Here is a 15,078-nt window from a genome sequence, read left to right on the forward strand (position 1 = left end):
ACTGACGCAATACATACATGTCATGGTCATGGTTGCTCGTGCGTCTCTTAAATCGATAGAAATAGAACACTTTGTTGTTAATTGTTACAACACAAGATAAAGAATGAAAGACAAGATGTAATTACCTGAACTTGTAGCTCATTGCCAGAAATTTTCTTAATATTAAATAGCCAAAAGCATGTCAGACCAACGCATTATGAAGGAGGGTTTAGCATTGTCGATGTGTCTCCTTCGTGAAGTTCAATATTTATATGTTACTAGGTAAGCAAGAACGTAGGTCCCTGCTTTCTTTACATAATATTTTCAATTAAATTTAAATGGTTGATAAGTACTTGTGACTTTTCTAACAAGTTGACATACTCGTATATTACTGTGTTCGGTTGTGGTCATCCCAATCTCATCTAATATTATAAATGCGAAAATATTTTTTTGTTTGTTATCTCTTTACGGGTTAAAATCTAAATAAATCTTCTTGAAATATCACATACATATAATTAAGTCTGGAGAAGGACATAGGATACCATCCCGGTAAAAACTATAGTTCCCGTGGGATTTGCAAAAACCCTGTATTCTTTTGTTGCTTTTTGTAAGTGATGCTAAATTCATCGTTTTTGTTTTTGTAGAAACGTTAGACGTTTAATTCGTCGTGTCAGTAAAAGCTCCTTTCGTATAAAAAAGATTTAAGTACATCCATACTAATGTACATATAAAAACTTTGCTGTTCGTGAGGACAATTATAGGTAAAATTTTCCGTGGGGAAGTGACGGATAATATAAGTATATAATTGTTAAAATATACAAATCGTGGTTATAAAAGTCCCGAATTATTTTTAGTACTTGACGCCTGCAACTCTGTTTGCGTGTTATTAGAAATACGAAGGTTAAGGTTATTAAATTTACTCAAATTTCGGTACATATTACAGAGTAGCTGGTCCCTTTGGCTTCAACATCAGATGATCCAGATCTTCCATTATATTTTCGTCCAAAGAAAATTCTCATCAGGTTGAACTTTTGTCCAAACATCTTTTCCATAATTCGGTTGATTTAGCTGGTATATAATGATTCTGCATCAGGTGTTCCAGATCTTCGATTTTTAAACGCTAACAGAAAATGCTCAGAAATGATGAAAGCAGTCCAGCTGTAAACTGTGGGTTGGAGAGAGCGTCCGGCCAATACCTCATGTTTATTGAGGATCCATTTTTATTTTTCTTTCCGACAGGTTTATCTGAGCAAACCAACATGGGTTTTAGTATTCGCCTGCGCGCGTTTATGAACCAATTGTTGACTTGCAGCAACGTGAGCCGCGTATGCGCAGCCAACGTTCGCTTCTCCTCTTCCGTCGGATACGGATGAACTAAATGTTGGAACAGCCAAGCCCTCATGATTAGCGCGGGGTGTTGCCCAGGCACGCCACGCAAATCATGAGGGCTTGGCTGTTGCGTGGCGTGCCAGGGCAGCACCCCGCGCTTGCCACCCTCTTCGTCGTTCTCGGGCGGGGGGGAACCGGACACGGATGAACACGAGTTGTTCGAATTCGTTCCTGTGAAAGAATCCGTTGCCAGCAGTCCAGCGCTACTGTGACTAATCGGAGTTAAACCTTGGACAACTAGTGGAGTTGGATCTCTGTGCGGCCGGGGGGTACGGGAGCTCGGCGTGGGGGAACGCCGCGGGGGGGAACGCGGGCGGCGCGGAGGGCGCCGGGGGACACTGATATTGTGGCTAATTGGAAGTGCTGGTGTGCTCGTCGATGGAGCCGGACAAGTTGTTGTTGCTCGCGACATGTTTTACTGTTTTATTATATTTATTGATACCTAGAAAAAAGGGATGTGGTGGTAAGTTTAACAACGTCGAAGTAATGTTTCTTTTACAACGAAGAAGATTGTCTATGTTTTATGAAGTTGATTATAAATCAACATCTATTAGAAAAATATGGTAATTGTAATAAAAGAATAATTCGTTTCTTGTGTGATGACATGTGATGTTTAGAAATTAATAAAATATTCCAGTTATGAAAATGCCTCCTTTAATTAACCACAGTTCATGTCTTTTCTTGGTGAAGGAATATAAACTTGATATTAGTTAAAGCGTTAGAGTCTATGTTAGAATAATCAGCCGAACTTTTTGCCATACACATCTTCATTTCTTTTACAAAAGAAATTTAAAACACTTGTTTCAACATTATATTAGTAACAGATTATTCATTCTTAAATTAAAAACGCATGGTGATCAAAGACGTGCGGTTTTTATACGACCGTTAGAATTATATCGATGTAGCAATAATGTTAATATATTTATTGCTTAAATAGTTTTGGTACATTTCTATAAAATTAAAAATAAAATCAAGAAGATTCCCAAGGCTAAAAACTTTGAAAGTTAAAAACAAATTCATATCAACTGACTTCAAAGAAGAAGCAGGTTGTTGTTGGTTATTGTGACATATACAAAACTTTATGCTTCCTTTAGCTTAAAATATCTTACGATGACAGAGAAACAGAGAGAGAGATAGACATATTACCGATGCGTTAAACACACTGAGTATATCGTCCACATTCTTATATCCATACACAAAAAATTGTATGACTTAAACATGTACATACCTTAAATCAAATAATTAAATAACACAAGCGTCAAATATTTTTGGTATAACTAATACTTCATGAAAAAACAATTTGGTATTGACATTCGAATCAAAGAGTACCTTATCATATAAATCAAAATGATATAAGACAATAGAAATTTATATTTCAGTCTGTAGGAACGTATCTTGCAACGACTATCGAGATGCAATAGGAAAACGTTTGACTGAAGTTGGTTTTAAACATTTACCATTTAGTTGCCATTTCTACAGTCTTATATTAGTCCGAATTCTATAAGAAAAACAAATCAAATTCATAGTAATAAAGTAAATTTCTACAACTACACTACATCTACCATACACTACAGTTGTACAAGAAGGAAATGTTATTGGTAAACACACGAGGCCTCCCTCGCTAAGCAGCGTTTATTGTGTGACGTGCTATAAATGTAAATTATTGTTGTGAAAATAAATAGAGAGCAAAATCAATCTGTAAAAATTTGTTTTAACCATGATTTAATGACAATAACCTGTGATTATCGACTATCACAAACAAATAATTGTAACAAGATCAAAAGTGATGTTTTGAATGTAAAAAAAACTTAATTTAATAGCGCAAACACTGAATAAATTTTTAACAGATCAAAAGTTATGTTATCTAAACCTTACCATAAAACTTACTATTTAACAGAAATATAAGCAAATTAACGTTAATTTTCGCTTTACCGAACATGTCCATTATAGCACATCCTTCATACTGCTTTTGTAGCAAATCTTGTATATCTACTTCAACCGATTCCATTTCTACGCCCATAAACTTGCCTTTGATGGTGAAGACGCCGTTGGTGTCGGTCGGCGTGATGTCAAACTGAACATTCTTGAACTGCGACGGCGAGAGCCCTTCTATCTCCAACAAGACGCCTCTTTCCAACAACTTGGCACCTGAATACTTCACAGTCAGTTTAGATTTCAATTTTTGCATATCCTTTCCTGATCTTCTTAGGCAAGCGTGGACACTCCTGTGAAAATCAAAATATTTTTGTTTGACCCCATTTTTGTTCATTTGTTTGTATGTTCACAATCAGCATTTTGTCCCAGTTTCAATTTTGTGGAAAAGTGAGATAATTTTATATCACCAAGTCGACTGATTAATTATATAATTAGGAAAACTTACTAGAAGATATCTTCTAAGTAGTAATAATATTCAAGCATTTCTGTGTCTATCCTATTAATTGTTTTCAAACAAACCTTTTCCCTGCGTGAAGATTGGCCAGACACGACTTGATATATTGATCATAGGACTGGCACTTTTCCTCGTAGTACTTCGTTTTTTCCTGCAAACTTTGTTTAGTGCGCGTGAGTGTGGTTAGTGCTCTCCTCTGAGCTTGTCGGTACTTGCCCTTATTGCAAAGATCAAGAGCTATAGACGTTATCAATGCCTGGTAGCCATCTTCCCTTGTCACATATCCCTCGTCCTCCAGCATTTGTAAATTGCGTCGTAACTTAGCTATATGTTCTCTTAATGACATGACCTCGTCTGGTTTTGCTTGGCCGGAATAAATCCTTCTCTGAACTTTTTCAGCGTATTTTTCTTGCTGTTCCTTTGTAGTGCCTATACATAAAGCTTCTAAAAGATGTTCACCTATAAAAAAGTGTAATTATTTAACTTTATTAGTGTTTATTTCATCATTCACGACTTGAGATTTCCTGATAGTAGGTACTGTTTTCCCTATTTTTGTATCATCCTTTTTTTCTACTTAAAAGATCAGGAAATCAGGCAGGAATCTTCATTAATTTTACAGAAAAATTATAATATCAAATTTTAATATAAACAATGCACTTACCATTAAGAAACGGTATGATGGCAACGCACAACTCCTTGGTCTTTATAAACAGCTTATTTAAATCAGTCATGTCATCTGAAGGCGCCTGGAATTTATTCACAAGCGCCAAACACACTTCCAGTCTCGCATTCTCCTCCGGTGTATCTCCCATTACCTGTAATAATCGAAGTAAGTAGTAGTCTCTCGTCAGGGATAAGAAGTGTTATATGTACTTAGTAAGTACATATAACACTTCTTGTTAGTTAGTTAGTTAGTTAGAAGTGTTATATGTACTTACTAAGTACATATAACACTTCTTATCCCTGACGAGTTAAATAGAACAGTTTCAAATTCAGAGATTTTCTCAATTTCTTAGCTCATCGCCTTAAAGAAGAATACCAAAGTAAATCTTTCCTTGATTAACTTTTACAATCTTCTTAAGGTGAGAAGCGAATGGCACCACTTTGTTTTTTCTTCGCTACTTCTTTAAGCCGGTCGCTTGATTCGAGTTTGGTACATATCTTGGTACAACATTCCATAAAGGGTTTCTAATATTTCCTTTAAAGAAAATACAAAACACGTACCGTGTCGATATCACGAGATGCGAGCTGCGACACCGAGGGCACCTCCCCCAGCTCCTCCAGTAGCTCGTTCAAGCGGTCGCTTGAGTCTGGAGCTAAGATATCCTGGTACTCCACTAAGAGAGCGTGGGTATCTACGATTTCCTTTAACAAATAAATATGTCGTCGTCATCACTATAAATTATAAGGCCCCATATTTTCTCAGTCTGTATGTATGTGCTAATGTCGGAAATTTAGTTTCTTTAGTTATTTGTTTCTGTTTGAAATATTGGAAAGAAGTTTTTCAGAGGAAGTTTTATGTATAAAATATATACTTCCTGTGCGAAGCCCGGGCGGGTCGCAGTAAATAAAATTAATATTAGTTAGGGAGCCCAGAAATCATTGAGAATGTAGTCATCGAGTCTCTGTCTGACCTAACCTCCATGACAAAAAAGCGTGATATTGTAATTAAATATTTAAATGACATATCGATTTAGTCCTAACGAAACTTGGTGCAAATTTTAGGAACAAATATTTTCAAAAATAAAACTGAGGTCATGATTGCACCACACACTGTCTTGAAAAGACTGAAAGGTTGCTAGCCCATCGCCTAAAAGAATCCCAAGTTTAGTAGCCTCTCCCTTGATTGGCTTTTACAATCTGAACGAGAAAAGAAGCAGTTGGCACACACTATGTTTATAATTTCATGCACTATTCCGATAAAATCATACCTGAACAGTTATGTAGATATGGGGATGATGCAGCAAAGTTGCTTCAGTATACTCATCTACAGCAAAATATTCTTCCAATGTGGGTCCCCGACAGCAGCGTCTAAACAATTCTTTCATCTTTTCGTGGCACTCCACTATAAATGGGTTGAGACAACGCAAGTGACTAGATTCCTCGCCAAACTTGAAAAATAATATTGTAAATACATAAATAAAAATAAAATTCTTTATAAAAGCATAATTAATTCTTTAGGTTTTTTTATATAATAATAATATAATTTGGCTCAGAATTTGTTCCGAATGCCATTTCCTAAGACTATCCCCGGGTCAGTATAAAATCGGATTCCTTGAGTGGAACGCCAGGTAGTTACAGATAACTCACTGCAGTGATCTGAAATTTTACATACATAAAGTACGAAAGACAAGGTACTTTAAATTCGGGCTGAGCTGTAGGTGAAAGCACATAACTAAAGTTATACATATATACGTACGATCGCGTTCATATCTGCAGTCATAGTTTTAAAATTCTTACGGGTTAAAATAGCGTGCACTGTGGTTCCACTAGATACACACACACATGCATATTTAAAAAGAATAAATATTCCTTCAAATGAATACGGTCTTTAATACCAATGATTACTAAGGAAAACAGTTTATTATTCTATGACATATAACATAACAAAACAGAAAGAGTAGGTAATCAACGATGGCCGAACTGGCCCCGATAATTGTCGATCGAGATATCGTCGTCTCTCATTATTTGCATAAGATTTGCCTATAGAGGGAAACCTGCGACTGCAAGACTTATGTCATTTCAATAAGGTTGAAAGTTTGTCTGCACACGACCCTAACATAGGTAGTGGTTCCTTTGAAAGTTATTGGGTAGCAATTTTATTACTTCGTGTGAGCAAGTGAGATCTAAGATATATTAGATAATCTCGCTTGCTCACACTCGCTTGTTACTAGCATTACTTGGATTCCGAAGTTATTCAAGGATTATTTTTTTGATTTTTTTACTGACAATTTTTAATGTTTCAAGGTGCCATTTGAACTAAGTAACTGACTGACTAACTAACTAACTGATATCTAAGAATTACAATACCCGTGTCTTCAAACACGGAAATCAGCAAGAAATATTAAAGAAGAGGGAGCAAAATAAAACATTCAATAATTAAAATTAGTAAATTTTATTGAAACAGTTTACCTATAGTTTTATTTACATATTGATGATTATATAAAGCTATACATATATAGTATATTACACTAATTGTATTATCCACTTATCTCCTGTTATTAAGTTTACAGCTTAATTATTCGTTTTCATAAAGAAAAGATATTGAAGCTGTCCTTAAAATACTATCCAAGTAATTAGTACTTTTAATATAAATTGGCAGAACCTTTCACGCACTATATGGACTCGATGCACAGGGCAGTTGTCTTGCACAAATGATATTGTTGGCATATCATCAATCGGTTAAATACACCGCACAGTTGGTAACTTGGTTTCTTGCAGCACTTGCACATAATGAGCAGCTGTAGCGCGTCCTGCTATCCACACCTGTTCCCCAGGTCCAGCAGCACTCATCCAGCCCCACATATTTACAGATATGTGTCCAGACTCCATATTTGGCACAATATTTTTTTCTTCATACCGAGTTGCATTTCTTCGCCATAAATGAAGCCTACCGTGTTGTGATGACATAAACGAACTTTTCGTCCGTAAATATCGCTTTTCTCCAGTCAAAATCCAAATACTGCCGAGCAAATTCTAAACGTCTTTGCTTATTTATTTCGGATAAATACGGCTTTCTTGCTGGCTGTCTGTGGTGTAGTCCCTCACGATGCAAACTCGACTAACAGTAACCACTGATGTGTCGAACTGTTCCGCAAATGTTCTGGTCGGTATGAAGCCATTATTTTCGTACTGTTCCACCATGGATCTCCGCTGTGTGGCGTGTCGCTGTGTTGATTAGCGGACGACGGTCGCTGCGCGGTCGACTTTTTACACTACCCTCTTCTTGATGGCGCGTTACCCAACGTTTCACCGCTTGTTGTTTATTGTGTGAATGTGTGAGTGATAGCAGCGGTGCAAGCTATAAAGTTTTGCGAACTATGACTGCAATTATGAACGCGACCGTACATATTATCTCGTCTATATCCCTTGTGGGGTAGACAGAGCCAACAGTCTTGTAAAGACTGATAGGCCACGTTCAGCTGTTTGGTTTGATGATAGAATTGAGATTCAAATAGTGACAGGTTGCTAGCCCATCGCCTAAACTAAAAGAATCTCAAATTATAAATTTGAGATTCTTTTAGGCCTAGGCCTAGCCTATTCCTTAGTCGCCTTTGACGACATTCATGGAAACGAGATGAAGTGGTCCTATTTTTTTTTATTAGTGCCGGGAACCACACGGCACGGCAATTAAAGTTTTTATAAGTAGAATTTGTGTAAACAGGATAAATTATACATAACAAGTGTACGAGTATGTGTTCTTAAAGATAAAGATACAACTTACCCCTTTCTTAGCAGCAGAAAAGTGAAGTATTTTAGCAACTGATGCAAGATTTTTCCTTTGGTCAGTTGTTAACACAGCACCATTTGGCATATTGATAATGTGGAAAGCATCAGGGGCTACAATAGCCGCATTCAGAAATTGATAATACACTAAATTACCAATCACCTACAATAAACCAAATAAGATCAATAATCACATAAAATCTTTATCTGTCACTATTCTAGCAATAATATATTCCATAATCATACCTTCAATATGTCCTTTTCAGGAGTATGAGGGAATTTGGAAGTAAGAGCTCTATGCAAGACTCTGGCCATGTATGTAATGCAAAAGGGAAGTAAATCTGTCGATTGCGTTATCTTATCTAGAAACATTGTCACGATTGTTTTGAGCTGGCTTAAAGCTGTTTCTAAACGAATTTTTACTTCTGGATACGAGAGCGCTTCCTCCTGTGTCACATTGTAAGGTAGTTTTCTAGAAATAAACAATGTGATTGAATGATGTGAAATGATTACTCTGACTATAGTCTTAAGTGAACTCATAGATAGAAATAATTAGGACTAAGTAAGTACACTTTAACTATATTATTCCGATGTATGCTCTGCCTGCCCCTCCAGGATAGAGGCGTGATTTTATGTACATATGTATTATTTCGGTTTCTGTGGATCAACAACTATAGTGTATTTATTAACTATGCATAAATTAATACTTACGATATTTGCCCAGTCTTCATTTCTGTTTCATTCCTCCATGCTTTGTAAATTTCCACAGGCCCAGTTTCTATATTCAAATCTTTGTCTTTCAACATCTTCTCTACTAAAGGTCCAATTATACTTTGAAGGCTGTTAAGACCAGACAACTGTCTTGACAGACTCACTGCCATTTTGAGAACCAGTGGAGTTGAAGCAATGACATCAAAGGGCTTTACCACTTTACAACTTATTTCCTCCTCTAATGTAAATCTAAACAATTTCAACAGCAAATACTCATCTCGAGCATAGGCGCCGAAATTATACAGACTTAGAACCACATTTTGTAGGAAAAAGTTGGTTTTATTTTGTGGTATACAGAATAAAAGTTTAGATAAATATGTCGGGTTCGTTTGTAGTTCATAAAACAAATGTTGGTAACCATCTAACAATCGCTTGCTTTCTTTAGTGAGTGATTTCAGGCCTTTTACAGCCGTGGAAACTGTCATCAGTGTTCCTTTGCCTTCTGGAATATTCTGGAATACCAGTTTAGTCATGGAATTGTGTTTGACTAAGTTGTTTAACTTTAAGCCGTGTGCTGCTACCTCTTGTAATGCTATTCTGTTTTGAACCAAGAGACCAATTTTAAGATCCATGTCGTCTATCTGTTTTGATAATTCTTGATTCTTTCGTATAGATTGCACTACTTCAGATTTGAGACCTTGTAGTTCAATTTCGCGGTCATAATCATCAGTAGAAAAATCTAACATGGGAATGAATTTTTTAACTGCTTTCAAGGGTGGGTTTGGTGAGTGGAACAAAGAAGTAAAGGCTTGGCGAGCTCTGCGCCCGCGCCACCGAGCTTGTATTTTTACAATTTTATGCTCCTGAAATAAATAACAACCCATTAAGTAAAGGAACAATTTTAAGAAATTTACAAGCATATTTATGCATATTCATATGAAATACCTGTACTTTATACCAAACCCATGGATTTTGCTTCCTCTCTCGTTTTAGTTTTGCTTCAATTGCTTTCATCTTAATAATAGTTCCATATTTTTTATGTATCAATATTTTCCGCCACCAAGCTTGTATTTTAATTACATACTCTTCATTGTCTCTGAAATATTTAAGTCTTCGTCGAAACATTTCCCTAAATAAATATCCTCTGCAGTATGCCTGAATTTTTGTAACTGTTTTCTCAATTATGATTTGTTTATATTTATTAATGTGATGCTTATTAGTCTTTTCAATAAGAACACTCACATCTTTCCTGCTTAGATAACGGGCATATGGAACAAAATCTCTGGGAGTCTTCCAGCTGTAGGTATATGACTCAACATCAATATAAACAGTATTCCCTGCATCTGTATGAGAGACAATCCATGGACAAATATGATGGCCTCTCTTTTTCAAAGCTTTGGAAAACATTTGGAAGTAAACATCCTTACATGAGCTTTCTATCAAACCAGGTCCAGATAACAGAGGACATGAAAGTGCATCCCAAAATTCATCTAAATCATTTTTTATAACTGCCAAGTTCAAATGGACTAAGGCTTCTGTCAATCCCTTTACTTTCAGTGACTCTGAATTAACTTCATTAATAACTTCCACTATGTCATCTAGCCAGAGATTTTGAGATTCTTTATGTACCAACTTCTTTTTTAACATACGCAAATATAAATGCTGCTCTTCCATATGCAGTGGTGATGGTAATTGTAAACAGGCACTTCTCAACGATGTCATTAGAGTTTCCGAATCTTCTTCAAAAACAGCCTTGTTAATTCTATCAACTATCTCAACCACTGTAAGATAAAAAAATAAATCAATTTATGATTAATTTTATGCTGCCTTCAAAAAAGTAAAAAGAAGATACATACATTCATCATTGTCATCATCTTTCATGTTGACCATATCAATAGTATCACGGATATCTTCCAAAGTGAGCAGAGAACAACCACATTGTTCTCTAACTTTCACCTGCAGAGCATTCACTAGTGCTGACAGATAACGACGACGGCAATGAGGACGCAAGCCTTCTAAATTAACCTGTTTTGATTGTAGTGAGTGCCACACTGCGGCTTCATCCCCCCTGTCCACAGCTTGAGAAATTGCAGCTATAGCTGTCAGATAAGAAACTGATGCTGCTATTTCATTTTCATTCAAATTCTTTTCTAATTCATATTTCTCTAACTTCATTTCTTCAAACAATAGTGGTGCTGCAAACCTATCAATCTTTATGTTTAATCCCAAATGGGGACTTGTCAAAGCTTTATATAATTCATCAGGGTCCCCTTTGTCTAAAGCACGATTTACCTCACATATAGCTTTCTTGTGATCCACATGTTTTAGAGACTTGCGATTCCCTTCATTGACAATGTTCTGAAATATCTTGTGCCAGTTTGTCACACTTTCTACATCAACATCTTTGTTGAATTCCATAATTTCTCTAACAACATCATAATAAAAATCGATGTTATTTTTGTCATAATTTTTTACTTTTACCCATTCTTCATTAAATATTTTATCTATATCTTTTAAATTATTTGATTGTGATGCAGTACACAATGATTTCCACAAGAATTTATAATTGACTGCAGTAATATGGCCTTGTATCTCCACTTGAGTCAACATTTCATCATACTCATCAGGAACATAACTATCATTCAGCGAATGATTATGGGCTATTTGTATTTTTTCTTTTCTAGCTGCATTCAAAACTTTTCTATATTCATCAATAAGTCTATTTTGTACATATCTAAGTTTCAATTGTGGATTCAATATGGTAGAAGTAATAGATTTTCCAGAATCCAAAATATTATTTAACTCAATAACTGCCTTATGGAAAGCCTCCTTGTCCCCTGCACTGGTCTTTGATAAAATTCCTCCAATTTTTTGGAAAGATGGCAGTGGATGCTCACATTTCTGCAAATCTTTAGATACTGAATCAAGTTCTTCATCTAAAACAAATGAATGGGATATAGGCTCTACTACTACTACAATAAACTACTTGTATACTACTAGACAATAAATATTTGTTTTGATGATTTAGAAAACTTTTTTATGAGAAATCCTGATGGTCTGGCTGTGCCCAGTCAGTCTTTTATCTATTTTTTGTATTTGTTGTATACATTCATATACATGTATAATGTGTTCTCGGAAATGTCCTTTAAGGAAATCATCTAGCAGCACAGTCTTTTTAAGACTGTTAGCTCAGCCTACCCCATAAGGGATAACAATGTGATTATGTATACTTATTACCAATTACACATACCAGTAAACACTGCAGTTCCAAAGACATCTTTAATTAATGGAGCCTTTCCAAGTTTAAATAAATGGGAGCTAAGTGCATGTAAACAATATATCACTCTAGGCATGTTCTTTTTGTCATAGATATCTGTTGTTTCTGGCTGAAATGTCTAGATAGAACAAAAAAGTTTACAATTAATTGATATATATATATATATATATATATATATATATATATATATATATATATATATATATATATATATATATATATATATATATATATATAATAGATGTACAAATGTTTAAAAGATATAATAAATGTACTAACAACTGGTAACTCTGTCTTCTTCAAGACTTGCAGAAATTGGTTTATATTATCAGTATGTTTGAATTGCAGTCCCATAATCTGAAAAATAAACAAATGTCATGAAAATTATTAAAATTCAATTAAATTATCTTTTGTAATTTAAATCTGCAACAATGACAAAGTATGTACTAAACTCTAAAGATGTAGAAGTAGAGTTTATTTCTTCTGTACATTTATTTCTTGTGGTATGATTTTGATCCTTGGGTCTCTGTGTTGGTTCCAATGTTAATACTATATTCAATACAATACAAACAAATTATCTTGACTGCCCATAAAAAATGCATATGTAGTAGAAACATACATTATTAATATGTTAAGCAAAGGCAGACTTATCGCTAAGCAATCTCTTCCAGCCAACATTTCAATAAAAATATAATTAAAACAGTGCTAGTTAAAACAGTTTTTAAACAATACAAAAGCCAAATTGAAGTTTCTAATATAATGTCTAAATGTGCTGACTGTTGTAACTCTACTCCCTGAAGAGTTCCCAGAGTGTCCCAAGATAGAACCACAGAGCACATTCTCAGGTAAATTTGGTGGGTTTTGTGGCTCGAGTCTACCTAACCAGTCAGCTTCCCATGGCTGGGTGGGCAGACACAGTTCATACGGCTTATTAAAAAATATTATCTATACTAATATTATAAAGCTGAAGACTTTGTTTGTATCTTTGTTTGAACACTCTAATCTCAGGAACTACTGGTTTGAATTGAAAAATTTTATGTATAATTATTTTTGTATTGAATAGACCATTTATCGAGGATGGCTTTAGGCTATATAACATCACGCTGCAACTATTAGGAGCGAAAAAATAAAAGAAAATGCGAAAAATTGGGGAAAAATAATTAATCTTTAACGGCTTCAATGATGCCCAAAATAACTATTCCACGCGGACGAAGTCGCGGGCACAGCAAGTCTATCTAAAATATATCTTTACTATTATATATATGTTACCTTATAACGTCTTTGATCAATATCGAAAATTTTATTTAGAGGTAATAACTCAGGTGCTATAAAATTAGCTAACTTGGCCAAATAGACACCATTACGCAGACACTCTTCAAACTCAGTAGCTGACGGTAGGCGTTCTTTCAGACAACTTTCCATCCATGTTTTTGCTTCTTCTAATCTACAAAGATATTCATACGCAACTGTTCTTTGTCTAATGATATCCATTTCCTGTCCCGTTTTACGCACATCTGAGTCACCTGTTAAAGTAATAGTAAAATTGAAATTGAGAACTAAATGAGAACTTACGCAAATCATGGGAACTTAACACTTACAGTCATCTATTTTTCCAATAAAAATATCATCCATAACTGCTTCCGAGCTCATCATGGAAACCATTTCTCTCGTGTTTTTTACCACAGCACATTTAGAAATATCATTTCATAGTTTAAATGTTCTTAAATAATAATTAGTACTGTTAAAGTTATCTAATTCTTTCGGAATAATCAAGTTTAAAAAAACAGTTTTACAGCTTCACCAAACATTCATCATTCATTTTCAAAACAAACGTGTCGGTTAAAAATTTTCGAACTCGAACATTGACAGTTGACATTATCACAGATGTCAGATCAATGAAGAACTATCATATGGAAATGCCGTAATTGTTCAACTTATCGATATATGTTGATATATCTGTCCCTTTCTCACAACAGTGGTTTTACGGGACACATTTACACTCTATTATCAGCACCGTCTTCATTGGCTTCGATGTACTTTTGCTGCCGCTGACACCATCGAACTTAATCGCTTTGATTACATGTGGGAAGTTGTCATTGTGATGTTTTTACGTTTTCCCGTGTTTCGATTTCATCACAAACGGTTCAGCGATTATATTTGATTTCCAAACACTTTTTATTGGAATGGTGAGAGTTAAAATATTGTTGGACCTTAGATTGTAGCCAAGATAGTTAGGATTCCCGATGTAGAACCAAATCACAGACGTTTTAAACTTTATAGTTACAACTGTGATCGGAAATAAACAATATTAACTCACCCATCCATCGATAAAATATTATCCACCAAATGAACAAGTTAACATCTCTAGTCAGCAAAAAATGTCATCTATAGTAGAACCGCCTAAATGAGTCCTCGCCCGCGGAGTACAGGGGCGCGGGGGTATGACGACGAAGGGGAACGAAAGAGGTGCGGGCGGCGGTCGAGCGTAGCGTGTAATACAAGGGGCGAAATGTTACTGGACATTTCTTGAGATATGTGACGTCATAGTGGTTAGCGGCAAACAGGTGAAGATTTTTATTAAAAAAATAATAATGGCTATACAAAATTTGAATGAAACAACTGTAAACTATACAACGTGTTCCTTTTGTTATCCCATAACTCCATGGTATCAACGAGACCACGTACATGAATTAAATAGCATAAGCATTTTTCGATTATTGTTATTTTCAAATTTTTATTTTTCATACAAAACAATTCGATAAAAATGTGATTTTATGATATATAGGTATGATATGTAGGTAAAAAAAAGGTAATAAAGTTATGTATGTAATATTTATTTATGCAAAATTTATCAAAATTATAAATCAATCACTTATGTCCATAATAT

The 15,078-nt window shown here is 35.0% G+C and overlaps 2 protein-coding genes across 2 annotated transcripts in view; one reads left to right on the top strand and one right to left on the bottom strand.

The window, feature by feature from the left end:
- Positions 1 to 2,005: 2,005 nt before the first annotated feature.
- LOC106135470 (ras GTPase-activating-like protein IQGAP1) lies at positions 2,006 to 14,009 on the bottom strand. Its single transcript, XM_060950441.1, has 14 exons — positions 13,790 to 14,009; positions 13,461 to 13,714; positions 12,471 to 12,548; positions 12,165 to 12,309; positions 10,771 to 11,850; positions 9,860 to 10,695; positions 8,915 to 9,777; positions 8,450 to 8,675; positions 8,202 to 8,366; positions 5,689 to 5,868; positions 4,982 to 5,122; positions 4,419 to 4,572; positions 3,823 to 4,216; positions 2,006 to 3,593 (listed from the first exon to the last, which is right to left on the bottom strand). The coding sequence occupies exons 1-14, from the start codon at positions 13,851 to 13,853 to the stop codon at positions 3,233 to 3,235; spliced, it is 4,941 nt and encodes a 1,646-aa protein (XP_060806424.1). The 5' UTR covers positions 13,854 to 14,009; the 3' UTR covers positions 2,006 to 3,232.
- The window catches only part of LOC106137822 (GPI ethanolamine phosphate transferase 1), a 29,210-nt gene continuing 22,760 nt past the window's right edge, over positions 8,629 to 15,078 (top strand). Inside the window, exon 1 of the mRNA XM_060950480.1 lies at positions 8,629 to 8,765. The gene's annotated coding sequence lies outside the window, so the exon portion shown is untranslated. The remainder of the gene's footprint in view (positions 8,766 to 15,078) is intronic.

This window comes from Amyelois transitella, chromosome 3, assembly GCF_032362555.1.
Source record: "Amyelois transitella isolate CPQ chromosome 3, ilAmyTran1.1, whole genome shotgun sequence".
NCBI classification, from domain to species: domain Eukaryota; kingdom Metazoa; phylum Arthropoda; class Insecta; order Lepidoptera; family Pyralidae; genus Amyelois; species Amyelois transitella.